Source organism: Phasianus colchicus, chromosome 22, assembly GCF_987193195.1.
Source record: "Phasianus colchicus chromosome 22, bPhaCol1.hap1.1, whole genome shotgun sequence".
Lineage (NCBI taxonomy): Eukaryota > Metazoa > Chordata > Aves > Galliformes > Phasianidae > Phasianus > Phasianus colchicus.
In genome coordinates, this window is record NC_143457.1 from 1,930,176 (window position 1) to 1,946,572 (window position 16,397).

The window sequence follows — 16,397 nt, forward strand, 5'->3', positions numbered from 1 at the left end:
CCAAGCCCTTTATAAAACTTCTATGCGATGTGTTTGGTTGGGTGTTCCTGGGATGCAAGGAGAGCTTCTGCAGAATGCCATTCTACATTTGGATGTTAGTTGGTGTAGTGGGAGGTACCCTAAAGAAGGCAGCAGTGCTTTGTCTGCTTGCTCTGTAAGTTGCCAACTTCTACTTGGCTTGAAAAAAAAACAAAAATGGTGCATTTGGTGAAATTTGAAAGGCAGAAACAGCAGTTCCCAAGGGTAGTTGCAACACTGCATGATGACCTACTGTCCATTTGGCAATTCCCACCTTGTGCTGGTTACTGAAGGAGTTTGTACGGCTGCTTGCAGCCAGGGATGTCCAAGGCTCACATACTTTGGCAACAATGCCATTTGAATGGAGACCACCTGCTACTTGAGTGTATTTGAAAAAGATGGTGGGCGTTTATTTCCTAGGCCGTGCAGTCTTTCTTTTCATATGTTGGCTGTTTTTTTTTTTTTAAAGATGATCTAGCTGCGTGTCTTTTTCACCCCATCATTTTCATTTTTTTAGAAGTGAATTGGCAAAGAATGCTTGGAATGACAGTGATTGGCATTTGCATTTAAAATTTGAGGGAATGAAAGCACAGTCCCCTTGAATGGCACTTAGTGCTGTTATCCACAACTTAGATCTCACGCAGAACAGATCCTTATATGTGTAACCATCTGACTTAGTGGCTAGACTGCAAATTAGGTCTCCCATGTATGTTGTAATTCTTCCAAATTGGGGGACAGTGTAGATTCTCTGCATGTTTAAACACGGTTCCATCCTGTAGTGTGGACAAGGAGAAACTGCCCTATGTAGCCTTGAGCCTTTGCAGGGCTGTACCACAATTTGTGAATAAACTGTGTGAACTTGACGCGCAGTTAAACAGTACCTTAAGTCCAGGCAGTATCATTGCTAGCAGCCTTGAAGAAATTGGGCGTGGAGGAGATGTGAATTTGATTTCTGATGAGTGAACAGGGGGTGATCACCATAATCCAGATGGAACTAGGTTGCTCTGACTTGTGTTCGTTTTAATGTCTTTCTCTTCCAGCAGTTTTGTTGCAGATTAAGTCTTTCCCTTCAGTCATTCCTGCTCTGCCGGTCATGATTGTCTGCTGATAGTAGGATGGATATAGTGTCCATATTACTTCCAGGATTAAGGCTGGTGGATTGGGGACAAAGAGACTTACAAGGAAAGTACCCAAAGCCTGTGGCAAACTAGGGAAGATGGGTCGAGAAATATGCATGCTCCTCTGTTTATATTTCTTCTTGTTTTTCTTCAGAGCAAAGAAACTTTCAGAAGGATGTGAATGTTGATCTGTATTTGGGTGCGAGAAGCTGAGCAGATATTTCTCATCGCTGGCTTGAGGCTGCTGCACTCAGTGTAACTCCCAAGCAGACAGCAGAACAGGGCTGGTTGTGTACCTCACCTCTGTCAGCTGGGCAGAGAGAGCCCAGGCTGTTACTGACTGACCTCTCCTGGCCTTTTCAGCTGTTCCGGGATACCACCAGTCAATTCTCCAGTTCCTGCTCCCAGCTGCAAAATAATCTCTAAGCTGCAGCAGCACAGCTTGAAGCACGTGGCTCACAGGACTCCCCATCTTGCTGTGTCCACACTCCCTGCTGCAAAACTCCCTCAGGGACACTCTCACCTTGAGGCTTAGAGCTTAGAAGGGAGAAGGAATGAGAATTTTGGACTTCCTCAGCAGCACAGTCAAAAAGCAAAGGCAGCTGGTAGCTGCTCTATGCCTACTGCTCATCATCACTGTTTAGAAGGAAGGAACAAGAACAGTGACTATCCAGTGGAAAAGCAGCAGTCACCTGCTGTGTCTTGTATGGATACTGGGAACCCTTCACTGGTCAGTACAACTTTGCCATTTCATGCTGTAGATGGCCCTCTTGGGCACAAATTAGTGTTGTGTACTTCTTCAAGGAGCTCAAGGGAAAATGTCAACGCTTGTAGTTCAGCCCTGACTTCAAGTGATCTCGGTCCATCTAATTTGGAGTCCCTTCAGCCTATTTTGCAGTCCTCACAGATTTCTGCTGCTTTGTACTGTTCAATCCAGAGGCTGAAGCAAGAAATTGCTTTCATGGGGAGCCGGGCCTCCCTTCCTCTGGAGCCCAAGTCTTTTCCAGTTGGTGGCAGTTTGTGCTTTGCTCCTGATGATGCAGCTCCTACTATCCTGAGCACAGGAGAACAGCAAGCTGGAATAAAAAGCAGTGCTGCTCAGGCAAGATTGAGATGGAGCATCCCATTTGCTAAAGGCACGGGCCTTGGTGCAGTGACGAGGGACTTTGGGCATGCTGAACCTATCTCTGTCTCTCACAGATGCAGATACATTGACTCGAGCGTGTGGAGAACCAAACTTTCAGGTGGCATCCATCCAGATAGGCTGTCTGCTGGGCTGGGCTCCGGCAGGCTTGTGGATACAGAAGAAGATTCTTCCAACGATTGCTCCCCTTATTTCAGACGCCAGTCCTGGGCAAAGCCAACTCTGGAAACTGGTGGGCTTTATGTTCATACAAAAAATCATTCATGTGAAAAGGTTCTTAAAGCAGAAGGGACATCTGGTGAGGCATCCCTATGTGCTATGCCTTGGACAAAAAGCCACCCTGAGGGTCTGCGTGTGTCCCTGGAAACGTGGTTGGCTGGGACTCAGGTGAATGTTGGTGTATCCATGTGTGGGACTCCAAGAGAAGTGTGTGTAAGAGTCACTTCTTCTGGAGATCAAGAGTTTAGGCCAGTACAGCAGCTTAGCATTAAATCTGTAGAAGTCAAGAACCTCAAACCTCCTGTTGAGTCCAGCAAAGGCTTAGAAGAGTTATGTGACTGTAGATCTCGAGCAGCCAGCAGGATGGCAGTGGGGGACAGCAGCCAGTCCAGCCTCTTCAGCACTCAGGTTGGAAAAGACACTGGTGACTGTTCCAACATAGAACATGTGAATGCAAACAGAGAAGAAAGGAGAAACAAACACTTCCAGCAAAGCAGTTGGAGGAACTGGGAAGCTCCTGATCAATCTGAAGAACCTTCTGTAGAGAGGAATGCCAAAGAACCACGGTGCTGTGAAGAAGGGAGCCAGCCACAGGAAACTGTGCCCAGTGAGGTGAGGGTGGGCTCATTGTGTAGCATCCCTAATAGCAGATACTGTGCTTGTTTCCTCTTTTTGATAGAGGTGCAAAGTTGAAGTCCAGCAGTGATGGAAATGCTTGTCATTTATTTTTCTGGCTCTGAATGGTCAGAATCCCCTCTTTCTGGTCCTTCTCCATCTTGACATTTGCATGCATCTTCCTAAACACCAGCTTGTTCACTTGGTTGGTCTTGGGAATGTAAAGACCTGTTTATATTCCCAGGATCTACATGCAGACAGAAAGCATTAAGCAATTTTTTTTTACCCTGCTTAGTTGGAGGATCCTGAGATTCCAGTTTTGTTGTGACTTTTAATGCCTGAGCACCCAGGTGCTTAGCAGGACTGTTCTGGACTCCATCCAAAATGCTTACCATGCTGGGCACAGGCATATACCCTCTTTGACAGTAGGGTATTGGAATGACTCTTGTCTTCTGTCTGTTTCCAGGTGTCAGAGAACAGCTTCTGGTCTCCAAAGATGAATGAGCAAAGGTAAAAAGGGCTCTGAATTTTCGTGTGAGTGTGCTGTAGTTAATGGGAGGAAAACTGCTGGAAAGTGTGTGAGGAACCATTCCTGGCTTTAGGATTTAACAGTGGATCTGCCATGGTTGGCTCAGGAGCTACATCTGGTGGTTTTCAAAAGCTGGATGTCTAGAATGGAGTATACTTTAAAGACCAGTATTTTTATCTTTAAAATTCTTCCTTCTAAATTCAACTTCGGTTACTATAGCGATGGAAAAAGCATTGGTACTGCACATGACTTTTCAGTGCAGCAAACTGTAGCATGCTCATTCCAGAGTTAGTGCAGATCAAGAACAGGGCTTATTCGTGAGATGGGATTGAAATTTGTCATCTGTGGATTGGAAGAGTGTGAGATGGGTATCTTAATGTGGTGTGAGGCTGCAGGTTTTTCACTCTTTAGAGAGAATGATTTGAAATTCTTCTTTTCAGTTTGATGGCTGAAGTCTGATTGCCATCTCCTGGCTGTGTTTAATTTTTCTGTGTTAACTGGTGCTCACTTGTGTGTTTTTTTTCTCTCAAAGTTTCCAGCACTTACATGACAGACAAATGGTAACTAGGTGTTTCCATGCCTGGAGGGACCACATCATCTGGAAGAGGGCTGCAGCAAGGCAGCAGCAGCAGCCTCAAAAGGCCCTTGGTGTAGCCCAGCAGAGAGGTGCCTCAGCTCTTTTAGCTGCCAGCTTCCACAAGGTGAGGATGGGCCATGGACAATACAAGTGGCACCTATTTGAAATTCAGAGATGTGGACCCTGGTGCTGTTACTCTGCCTGCATTTTGTTCTAACCATGTGGTTCCTTCTTCAGTGGAAGGAAGCTGTGACAAAACAGAGCCAAAAACAAGCTGCACAGTCTGAGTCATATTCGTATACCCAAAGTTCATCAGTGGGTTTTTCTGGAATAGGAAGATTAGCAACTATGACAACCCCAGCTCAGCACCAGCTTACAGAAGGATACATGAAGGAAGCTGAGCAGGCTTGTAGGTAAGCTGAGAGGATTCTCCTACTGGTATCTCAGACATGTGGAGGTTTACAGACTTTTTTATCAGAGGATGTGAAACTTGTGTCCAGGTCTGTGAATGTATTGCTTGCTGCAGATAACTGCTGCAATAATTGGTATCTTAGAGTTTATAATGCACTACTGTTCCAGTCTGATTTGTGTCTGACACAGCTACGCTGTACTCTTTCTTGAGTTCAGCTATCTCCTGCGTATGGAATATGAGTATAAATAGTATTGCTCCACTCCAGTACCACAGTCTAGCAGGACACTAGATGGTCAAAAGAAAAGACCATCATTCAGCCTGTTGATTCTGAGGGCAGGAGAGCAAATCCAGACGAAAAGACAGGGCTACTGAGGGGGAAGGGAGTCTCTGGATTCACTTTGCATCTGTCTGGACAGAAGGGTTTTAAGGCAAACTTGCAATTTTTAGGGTGGAGAGCGAACTGTGGACACAGCTTCATCGCAGGCAGAGAGGAGACGAGTTCTATTGGAGAGCTCAAGCAATAAGAGATGTGAGACGCCTAGCTGGTAAGCACGTGCTCTGTGGAGCAGCTTGAATGGAGCCACTGTTTCCCCATGTTTCTTGGTTAGCGTGTAGTCGTTGCATTGACCTGACCCTTCCAGAAACTGATCCTGCAAATACCTGGGTTATTACCCGTAGTGGTAGAGGGTGGCTTACCTGCCCTGCCATACACTTCTGCCTTGCTTCTTATATAAATTCAGCTGTAGCAGATACTGTTGCTCCAGCAGTGTGATCTGTCTCCATTAAGTGTCTTTTCCAGACAGCTAGAGTTCAGCCTGGGAATGATTGCTGTGTGACACTAAGCTGTTTCAAGTTCTTCTAAGTTGTTTTTCTTCCTGTCAATCTGTTTCTGCCCTGTAACACAGCAGCTTTCAGACTGTGGCGCCTTCAGAAGGAGCTGCTGAGCAATGAGGAAGGCAAGCTGCTGGAAGCATATGCCCTGATGGAAAAGAAGAGGCTACAGAACATTTTCCAGGTGTGGCAGTCCCGATACTTGGAAAAGAAAAAGATTTTAGGGCTGACAATTCAGATCCAAAGAAACTTGGTCTCCCGGTAAGTTGATGAGATGTATTTTTAATGTGGAAAGAAGTTCATTCTGAAAGTCCAAGGAATGATGGTGCCAATCCAGATAATGATGTATTGCTTCATCTTAAAGTCATCTTTTTATTTTATTTTAGGAGTTAATAAAGGTAGAAGTATATTTTGGTCAAAACAAATTTCATCTTAATGGTAATGGAAACTTGACTTATAGGACTCAGAAGTCAAAGTCCAGAAAAAGATTTAGTAGTTCAGTATTCTGTTTTCCTTTGGTCTTTCTCAGGTGCTTCAGTGCATGGAAAGAGGCTGTTGAGCTAAAGGCATATTACAAGAGCAGCCTGACACATCTCAGAGTAGAATCAAAGAGGAAATACTTCCAGCAGTGGTTTCAAATGTTGCAGGTCAGAAAAAGCAATAAGCAGGCAATGGTGAAACTCCTCCTTCTGAGATGGAGGCAGCATTATGGTGAGTGTCATGGGGCTTGCAGAACATCTGAGATTTGGAGTTGCTGAAACTTATTCCTTCTCCACTTGTACAGTGAACTGAAGCCTGAAAAACAGCTGAAAACAACCTGATAACAGAGAGGCACAGATAATAAATAGAACCGTAGGATCTTTTGAGTTGGAAGGAACCTTAAGTGTGATCTAGTCCAACTCCCCCACAGTGAACAAGGACATCTACAGCTTAGAGCTCTAAGCCATCCAGCCTGAATTTGAAGGTCCCCAGGACTTTGGCAACCCATTCCAGTTCTCAGTACATGGAACTAAGAAATACCATGAGCAGTTGGTGGAGGGCTAGTTGTTCTGGATGTGTCTCTAGTGCTATAAGCACTTTGGTCCCCTCTTTGTTATAGACCCAGAAGAAAGCCTTAAGCCTTGAAAGAAAGCTGTTAGAGAGCTGGGCTGGACTGTTTCATATGAATGCTTTCTGACAATTGTTGTCTCTTCTCAATCTCTATAATTGGCCAAGGACCAGCTGTAAGCTCAGTATCTCACAGGACTACAACAGAAGGAGATGACAGCTGGCCATGGTGGGCTGTAGTGACACAGTTTCCTGAGAAAACAGGCTACTCTCTTGATGACTTCTGCCTAAAGATGAAACTCCAGAGAGTGTATCTGTTGTGGAAAGAGAGGCTGTACGAGCACTGCAGAGCTGAGTGAGTGACAAAACCAGTTCCTGGAGCCCTCTTTGGTTGTGTCCACTGGACTCCCAGTCCCCCTGGAAAAACCTCTTGTTCTATCTATTATCCATCTAATCTATACTATTGTCCCCTTCGGGTATCTCTCTTCAGTCACTTTGGCATCTCAATATCTTCTGTCTCAGTTCTTTCTCTCAGGCTTCGGAGGAGCGTAGACTCAGAAAAGCTCTGAAATTATGGCACCAGAAGTATCTCATGCTGAAGGCAAACAAAGAAAGTCCTCAGCACTCTCACAGGGCTGCCTATGAAGAACCTCTTGCTGTGCTGTTTTGTGAGGAACGCTCAACATCTTCCGGCTTCCACAGCAGTGCTCCAACTACTCTTGCCTCTCAAAGCTCACTGGAAAAGGTGAGGGAGTTTTCTCTATTAAACTGCACTGAAATTGGGATTTTCAGGAAATAAATTCTGCTTCAACGTGGTATTATCATTAAGAAACTGCTCATTATTTAGGCCTGAAGAGCTCTCAGGCGGTTGGGTCCTGGCATATGTGTCATCAGAAGTTGTAAACTCACTTCTCTCTCAGCCCTCCTCATGTAATGATACTGGGAACTGCTGAGTTAGTGTGGTTTTCTTGTGTACTTTGTTCCTGCTTGTGGCTGCAAGGTGGAAGGGATGAAATACAAACAAGCTCTTCACTGAGAAAAGGTCAAACAGGCATGTTTGCTGCCTCTGTGATGGTTTGCTTTCCCATCAAGGATGTGTTTGTGCTCTGGAGCTGCCCCTTGCTAGCCTGCATTTCCTTTGGATGCATTCTGGATTTTCCTGATTCTTGGCTGAAAGGAGGTGTAAATGACGTGGTCAGAACTGTTAGCAGAGTAATTCTGCTGATAGAACACTTGTCTCATGGTGTCTTTTTCTCTCCTTACGTGCAGGAATACAGTTTCAGTGACAGCAGCCAGCAGAGCTGCTCCTCCGTTCTGACTGCTGAGGATGTGACATATCTGCCTTATTACAATTCTTTCCTGCAACTACACCAATGTGCAGAGCTGCCAGCTGAGCTGGGTGGAGAGCTGTGCTTGCAGGCTTCCTTTCCTCCATGGAGGAGTAGATCTGGGTAAGTTGGATTCTTGTTCCTTGGGATGCAGGTTGTTTGGTCTGGCCAAATTCATTCTTTCAGGATAGTCACCCACATCATCTCACAACAGCCTTACAGATACTTTCTTCTTTCTCTTGCTTTCCTGACTGACATATTTTTCTTACAGAGAAAATTGGTTTGTGGAAGGTCAGTTCCAGTCTTTGGCACTGCAGAATGCAGACAGTAATGTCCAGCCTCTTGTCAGTTACTCTACATGGGAAGAGGTGAGACTGAAAAATGATGCAATGCATGTAAGTGTATAACTGCTTTTTGCATGGCCCAAATAAGGAAAGAGCCTTTGGCTTTCAGTGTCAGGATACGGAAGATCTCACTGTTCTTCTCTTCTTGTGGTCAGGCAGAAGGCCTGGGCAGGGGGGGGAGGGGTGTTGAGCTACATCTTAGGGCAGCTCTTCCTGTTCACTTTCTAGTTGGAAGTTGTCCATCTGCCTGGGATTTAAAAATCATGTCAGACCTTTGTATATAAATGTGTGTGGAGGGGAGGGGGGTGAGGGGGGTGTTAGCAACAGGGACTTAGATGTCACTTCCATAGAAGTCACAGCAGCAAAAACAGGCTGAGCTGCAGGGAGTGATTGTGTCCAAGTAGCAGTTCAGGACTTCTTTGTTTTTTTTCTGGATTACAGGACTGCAGCTCTGAGAAGGAGGCAGAGAGTTCCTGGCACCATGTGGAGAAATGCTGCCTGGAGAAGTACTTCATCATCTGGTCCACTCGAACTCAGCAACTCACAAAGGCCCAGCAGTACTGCAGGCTTCTTCAGCTGTCTCGGTAGATGCTGTGCTTCTCAGAAGTTTGCTAAAGCTGTCTGTTTCAGGAGCTCCACACTGGCTTTTCTAGAAACTTCCTCTTTTTCCTTTTTCAGTGGAAGTTTTGCAGCCCATTATTTTATTTTCCTGCTTCAAAATTATGATATCTAAACACTGTTCTCTCTGGTTTGATGAGCTGCCTCAGAAGTTAAAGCGAGCCCAGTGCTGCTGGTATCAAGCCTTGGTAGCTTCCTACTACTGAACTGGCCTTGCTCTTTGCTTATTCAGAAATTGCAGAGAACAGAAGACTTGGCACAGCCAGGACAGAACACCTTACTCCTTTACACCTTGCCCTGCCTTTGGTTTACCCTGACATTTACTTAAGGAAGGATGTGAACAGATCCAATCCATTTCCTAAACTATCTAACATATATTTATTGTTAAGGTTTTGATCACAAATGTATGAATCTGTTTGAGTTATTCCTACAGTTGCTCCAATGGTCTTTGCCTTTCTCAGAGCCTTTCTCAGGTGGCACCGCTGCGCTGCGGAGAACAAGAACCAAGAAGTAGCAGCAGCCCTTAAATACCAATTTAATTGCTGCTGGATGGCTTTCAGCTTGTGGAAGAAGAGACTGGCCCAGAAAGTGGAAGCTGACCAGAGATTCAGGTGTCACCTCCACCAGATGACTGCTGATGCTCTTCGGCGTTGGCATTCCTACTGTCAAAGTAAGTTACTCCATCCTACAGCAGCATTTGCTCTGTATAAGAACACTGTAGGAATGGTTGGGCTGGAGAAACTCCTGCTTCTGGTTGTAGGTGTGTGAAGACTAGTCTAGGGGCTAGTGAGAGCCTTATTGCCCTGTTTTGCAGTGCATAACTGATGCTAGGGAGATGCAGTTGGAGGCTGATTGGGGAAGGGGTGAACTGAGTAGTTTTTTCAGCTGCTCGAGAGATGATGGGCCAGACTAAGATTTCCTAGACTGCAATTTGCAGCAGGTGTATTCTCTGCTCTCGTGTGGACTCTGTAATGGGTGTGGGGGGAGAAGTAGAACTTATCTCAGCAAGCTCCCATCTTTTCTCATAGGGAAGTGTAACATGAAGGAGCTGCAGCAGAGATGGGCTCAGCATAGCTGCCAGGAGAAGAAGAGATTGATCCTGCAGAAGTGGCGCTGCCAAACAAGGCAGCTGAAAAATGCTGCTTTATTCTGGGAGCGTCTCCTCCTGCACAGGTTTGTTTCCTTTCTTTGAAGCATTTCCAAGGGAAGCTCTGAGTGAAGAGCAATTTATGTAGCAGCAGATCCAGTGTGTTCAGACCTGTTTGATCAGTGAGATGATTTATGCCAGGATTCATTTAAGGCATGGGAAGTGAGGGTTTGTTCCTAGCAGATTTACTTACGAACTGCAGGCTCAGCCTGAGAAGGAGAGAAGGTCAGCAGAGGAAGAAGCAGCAACAAAAAAGAAACACAGTAAAACCTTAGCAGCTGTGATGCTTAGACTCTATGCTCACCCCATCCAGTTGCATTTTCTTCTGCACATCAATCTGCGTGGTGGCACCCTAGTGGGAATTGTGTTTCAGAGAAGTCCTTCATGTTGCTCCTTCCCGTAGAGTGCCTCCACCATTAATCTTCCTTCTGAGCTCTTTTTTGATGGGAGATCGCCTCTAATTTCTCACCTTAATGTCAATAAATAAATCAGCTTGCCAGTCAGCGTGGCTGTGGTACAGGCTGAGCCCTGTTTCTTCTGAGGGGGGCATTTTTCATGCTAGGATAACCTGCAATAGATTCTCTTGATCTTCAGAGAAGCCTGCCAGGCAGAGGATATTTACACCTCCATCCCATGGTGCAGTAGGGCAGTTTGCATAATGAAAACCCAAGTGGAATGAGGAACCAACAGGATGAGCCAGGAGTTAAAAGCAGATTTGCTTCTGGGTTTGCACAGGGAGACGGACTGCCCCCCGTGCATCAGAGTAGATTGAGGAAGAGTTATTGTAGGTGCAGATTTGCAGTGCTGTTAATTGTAACTCCTTCTGTACACGTTGTAGGATTTGTTTATTTGTTGAATAAAATCTTGAATAAAATTTGAATAATTCTTTTCCAGCTATATATCCTGTGTACAGCAGGCCCTTAGCATTTCAGCCAAGAAAAAGAGGAAAATCTGCATCTTCACAATGAGATGCTGTTTTGAATCCAGCTTGGTTCTGCAGCAGGCAGACTTAACTGTGTCTGCTGGGATTGTGCTGAAGAAAATTTCAGCAGTGTCATTACTCTTATCCCACAAGTAAACAGCCTTTCTCTATAAAACATCATCCTAAAGATCAGCTTCTGGCACAGGGAAAGATCAGACTGACTAATTTAATTCTTTTTTTTTCTTGTCAGCAGAGGGAAAATGTAATATACCAGTGTATTCTGTTTGTAGGGGTATTTAAAGAGCAGCAACACTGGAATGGCCAGAAGGGAGCAGTCATACTCCTTTGACCACTTATACGTAACACTGCACAGTGGGTTGAGAAGGTAGAATTTGGTCCATTGTCTGTTTGGTGCTGATAAAGTGCACTTTTCTGTGCTTGTACTGTTTTTCAGGTGTGTAGTCATCTGGGCCCGGGTCACTGCCTGCTCACTGAGGCAGCAAGAAGCCCTCTGTTATTTTAGAAGGGTCAGGGAGAACCATCTTCTGGAAGTGAGTTTTGCAGAATGGAGAGTGAAGTTCTTGACAGCTAAACAGCAGTTGGTGGAAGAAGAGAAAAACCACACGTGGCGTGGATGTTCTCAAGCTAAAGCCTGTCAGCGCTGGCGATTGGCCTCAAGGGGACAGCAAGCCCTACACTTGGGGTCTGTGGCCACTGTGAAACAGGTAAGAAGAAAGTCCTTATGAGATGATTTAGAACTCCCAGTTGGCTTGTGGGTCACCAAACACTGAGCTGCATTGACAGGGCTTGTAGGAAAACCTGGTTTGGCTTGTCCTAACTGTGGTGACTGCTTAGGTTCTGCCTTGAAATTCTTTACAGACTGTGCAAACAACTTCATCACCATAATCTGGCACAGATTACTGCAACCATCTGGAGCACAGTATTAAGGAGTGGGGATATTTTTGACCAGAGAGAACAAGAACACTCCTTCCTCTCTGCTCAAAGGTGGGATGGGATAATCACTGTCCCCACAGAGCAGACAGAGCTGTCAGAGGTGCATACTATTTCAAAAGGCTCACAGCTAATAAACCACAAAGAGCTGGATTGATTTTTGAAAGACTGAGTCAGTCCTGCTGGGATCTCATCTGTGCAGTTTCCAGCCTGGGGTGTAGCACATTAAGCTACCTGCAGGGATATGAACATAAGTGTATCTGTAAGGTTACTTTCTGTGCTGAATGTGTGCATGTGTTTAGACTTGGCTGCAGCTGTGTTAATTCTGTTTGCAGGCCTGCAACTATTGGACAAAAGCAGCTGCCTTTTCCCAGTGCTCACGGCAATGCAGTACCCTGATAGGTGCTAGGAAGAGCAAGAAGATGTCTTTGTCTTTGTCCATGAGTAAGATACCCTGTTCTCTCTTCCTTTTGGGGGGCCATATGGGGTGTGCAAGTGGGGAGGGGGAGAGGTGTTTGCCAACCTAACGACTGGGGTTCCTCTGCAAAGTAGATGCTCACTGCACTCAAATTTTGACTGTGGACTGCTTCTGTTTTTAGTGTCCAAAGGACTGAGAACCTGTGGCAACTCTAATCTCTTTTTCCTGTTAGCTCCTGTGTGATTCCTCTTTTCTTTCCTAGAAAGGAGAGGATGCAGAGAGAAAGGTTCAGCTCCAGCTGCTTCCCTTGGGTTTTTTCCCAGTGCTTTTCACCGCTGGCTGGTGATCTACAGAAGCCAAAGGAGGACTGAAAGGCTGCTGCTCCCTCAACAGCTAGAGGGGCATGATTTGGTAGGACCTGTCCTTGGGCATGCCAGGATCCAGGAGGACAAAGCAGAGGTGGACTCTGATGAGTGGAATGACAATTGGCTTGGGTAGGCAGAGTTGGAGGGCTCTGAGCTTCATCATTGTTTTGCCATCAGGGAAAGACTCCATGACAAAAGCTTGTTTTCTTTATTTCCTTGCCTACAGGAGGAAGTACCTGAGGTGGTGGCATCACATGGTGACGCTGCGCCGGTGCCAGCGTGCCAGGAGGCTGCACAGTCTGGCAAGGGGTTGGCAGCAGTGGAAAGAAGCCAGCAGGGTGGTGATGCTGGCACAGATGTTGGTGAGTGCTACTGCCATGTGGGTGTCAATGATGGGTGTTAGTGGATAAGCCCACTCTGCTTGCAGTCTCAACTACATCCTAGAAGATGAGACCTGGGGGGTTTAACGTGCACAAATGTGCACATAAAATCCCAGTTTGCTGCTGTGGCTACTTTTTCCATCTTTCTCTTTGAAATGCCAGCTGTGATTTGTCTCCTCTCTGCTCAGGACAAGATGAAATGGTTTCAAACAAAAAGATTGGGAGATTTAGAATGGATATAAGAAGAAGTTTTTTATCATAAGGGTGGTGAGGCACCGGCACTGGTTGCCCAGAGAGCTGACGGTGCCCCAAGGTCAGGCTGGAGGTGCTCTGTGCACTGATGGAGCTGTGGTTGTCCCTGCTTATTGCAGAGGAGTTGGACGAGGTGGCTTATAAGAGTCCCCTCCAACTCAAACTATTCTATGATCTAATCTGTGCACTGCCTTTCTTCCTGGCAGGACCAGCAGCGGCTGATAGAAAAGGCCTGGAGAGCGTGGAGACGTCGGTATTTACAAAGCTGTGTAGTGCAGAGGTTTTTGGAGGTTGAAGCCAGGAGCCTATTGTCTGAGGTAAGCACTGAAGGCTGCTTTTATTCTTTGAACCCCAAACCTCTGGTACAGCCATAAAGGTTAAAAGGTTTAGATCTAAGCTCAAGATGCCAAGACTCCAGGGTGGGTTATCCCTTATTGCCACCTGGAAGGTGAAACAGAACATGGAGCTGTCTGGGCCCACGTGCTTCCTTGTTCCTGTGAAGTGTCACGTCAGAAAGATAATAAGCAGATGGTTAGAGGGATGTAAAACGAGTTCCAGACACCTGTGTCATTTTGTGGGAAACAGCTTCTTCATACTGTGAGGGTAAGTGGGTGTGTGCCTGTACCAAGGAATTGAAAGGTGGAAGGTGCCAGGCTCCCTGGTGGATCCGCAAACACCACAAAGGGACAACTGATGTTCCCTGTATTTCCCTCCCTGGACAAAGCACTGTTGAAAGGAGAAGTTGAATACATCAAGAAGGAGAAGTTGAATGCATCAAGAAATGGGACTTGCCCAAAACAAGGGGAAATAGCTTTCAGCTTTATTTGGCTTTATCTTTGGAGTAGCAGACCTCTGATAAGGCTTCGAAGGGGCACATAACAGGATGTTAACCCATGAATCCTCTGCCTCTTGAGAGCCCACTTAGGGGACAGGCTCTATACTGTTGCTGGAGGACTGTGGTGACTTGCACCCAGGCTCAGCCAAATTGTTATAAATTTGAATGCACAAGCAAAGCCCAGTATTTCAAATAGTTGCTTCCCTCCTCTGCCTCCTAAAGGTCCATGCAGGATTAAGTTCTCCTTTAACACGATGAGTGCAAGTAGTGAAACGAGGGCAGAGGTTGTCACATTGGTTTGTACTCTTCACTTCCCTTGTTGGCTACAGTAACACAGGGGGGATGGAGAAGACACTTAAGTGAACAGAGAGGCATCTGGCTTGGCCATTGCTAAGGAAGAGCTGGGTTCACTGCTGCTGTGAGGGTGGCTGCAGTTCCTGCAGGATAACCTGAGTTTCTGATTTGTCCCCTCTACTTCAGGCATTTGGAAGATGGCGTCAGCTCACAGCGTTCCAACTCAAGCACAGAGGACACTGCTGAATGGTGGGCAGCTGCCTGCAGCTGCTTATTTTGGGAGTGGAGGATACGGCTGGCAGTCACAACAAAGAGCTGGTCTCTTGCAATCAAGAAAGCAGTGCATGATCTACCTGTGTGATTCAAAACAGTGCTGCAGGCCCAAAGCGTGGTGATAGCCAAAGGACAACCAGGAAGAAGGGGGATCCAGAGAAAGGTCTTATTTAAAGGACTGATATTTTGCCTCCCTACTGCCACAAACTTGAGAACTGAATGGCTTTTGTTGTGAGGTTGCATTCCCTTTTCTGCTAGAGTCTGATTTTGTTGGAGTTCTGATTAAAAGCCCTATAAAGTATTTTTTGACCTCCCTTAACTAATTTTTTTTTTTTCTTTTAATTTTTTTTGTAATTGAGAGCTTAGTGTCATGTAAGGGACTAAGCAAACTTGGTTTTGAAGAAGTGAGCAGGAACGTGTCTGTGGGAATGCTACATGCTGTTGATTCCAAAGTTTGGACTAACTCTGGTCACTGTGAACAGAGGCCTTATTTTTGAGCTTAGGCTCTTCCCTTGGGTGGTTGGGATGATTCCCACTTGGCCCCCACCCCCTGTCCAAGTCCATCAGCTCTTCATTAAGGCTTTCAGTGGGTGGCCAACCTCTTGACTGCTTCCTGCTGGTTTCTTTCTGCACTGAATGGGCTAGGGATGAAGAAACCTGCTGGGAACAGCTGAGCACCAAAAGCTTTGCTGGGGGAAGACAGGCGTGTCTGACCCCCAACCTTCCCATTACTTGCTCCTGTGATTGATGCCCTGTAATTACCCTGGATATATGAGCCCAGTCTCAGACAGCTGTAATGAGAGGGTTTGAAGAATCTGGAAAAGGCTTTTCTTCCTTGCTTGTTTGAAAGAGATGCTTGCAGCTTAGCAGGGATCTTGAAATCCCACTGGGAGCTGCCCCAAGGTCTTGTTTTTCCTAGCCTGGAGTAGCTTTGCAGGATTAAGGACAATGCAGCCTCGGCAGCCCCTTCTTTCTCTAGTGCAAGGCCTAAGGCTGCTAGAGTCATTAGGTCAAGAAAGATTAGGTTATTTTTTTCCTATAGATACTAGAGAAGGACTACCACTCTTATGGCCACGCAAAAATGAGGCAGGGGCCAGAGGTGGTTATTATTCCTTTGTCCATATTTCCTTTGGGGCATGTGTTAGAAATGGAGGCAGCACTGCCTCACAATCAGTTGTTTTCTTAAACCTTTCCCTTGGGCCAACTTGATTAGTTTGGAAACATTATTCTTTGTGCTGCTTACAATAATCTAGTCTAGTACAAGAGCCAGTCATATACATGTAGTTTATTATACCTCTACGTAGAGTGATTCCTGTTTGATCACATCCAGAAGTGGAATTCATATTCCCATTAAAAAAAGCCTAAAAATTAGGAAGTACAGCTAAGAGGAAAAGTTAGGAAAAATTAAACCTTCTTCTGGAGTGAGCACAAAAAGAGTCTGATATTACCTATGATGCAATACATCTTTGGAGTGCAATGTAAAAGCAGCTTGAGCTTTTTATGGTTGGTAGCTGCTACATCAACTTCCTTGCATAGATGTTGCTGACAGGAGTGTTTCTGCCCCCAAAAGCAGCATACCTTGCAGAAGAAAGTTGCCAGACTTCCACTGAGATGTACCACATTGGTGTGCAAGGTTTCTCCTACAAGCTGTGATCAATGTAACCATGGTAAGCACCCCTCCATCCTGCAGAGCCGGCGTTCAAGCTCAGCAGAGAACCTCAGCTCAGAAGTACAGGTGGTTCTTCTGGCTACTGCTCAGT

At 45.8% G+C, this 16,397-nt stretch overlaps 1 protein-coding gene across 2 annotated transcripts; it reads left to right on the top strand.

The window, feature by feature from the left end:
* Positions 1-1,391: 1,391 nt before the first annotated feature.
* C22H1orf167 (chromosome 22 C1orf167 homolog) lies at positions 1,392-15,021 on the top strand. Of its 2 annotated transcripts, none has more exons than XM_090122813.1 (20): positions 1,392-3,111; positions 3,581-3,624; positions 4,176-4,344; positions 4,458-4,633; positions 5,080-5,177; positions 5,538-5,724; positions 5,993-6,174; positions 6,679-6,865; positions 7,033-7,255; positions 7,780-7,961; positions 8,110-8,206; positions 8,624-8,766; positions 9,262-9,470; positions 9,829-9,973; positions 11,324-11,594; positions 12,156-12,264; positions 12,501-12,732; positions 12,830-12,965; positions 13,442-13,552; positions 14,551-15,021. In XM_090122813.1, exons 1-20 carry the CDS (start codon positions 1,753-1,755, stop codon positions 14,608-14,610), a joined length of 4,320 nt encoding a protein of 1,439 aa, XP_089978939.1. In that variant the 5' UTR covers positions 1,392-1,752; the 3' UTR covers positions 14,611-15,021. The 2 variants fall into 2 exon arrangements, with proteins under 2 accessions (XP_089978939.1, XP_031469505.2); XM_031613645.2 differs by having other exon boundaries at positions 1,681-3,111; positions 5,541-5,724.
* Positions 15,022-16,397: the final 1,376 nt, after the last annotated feature.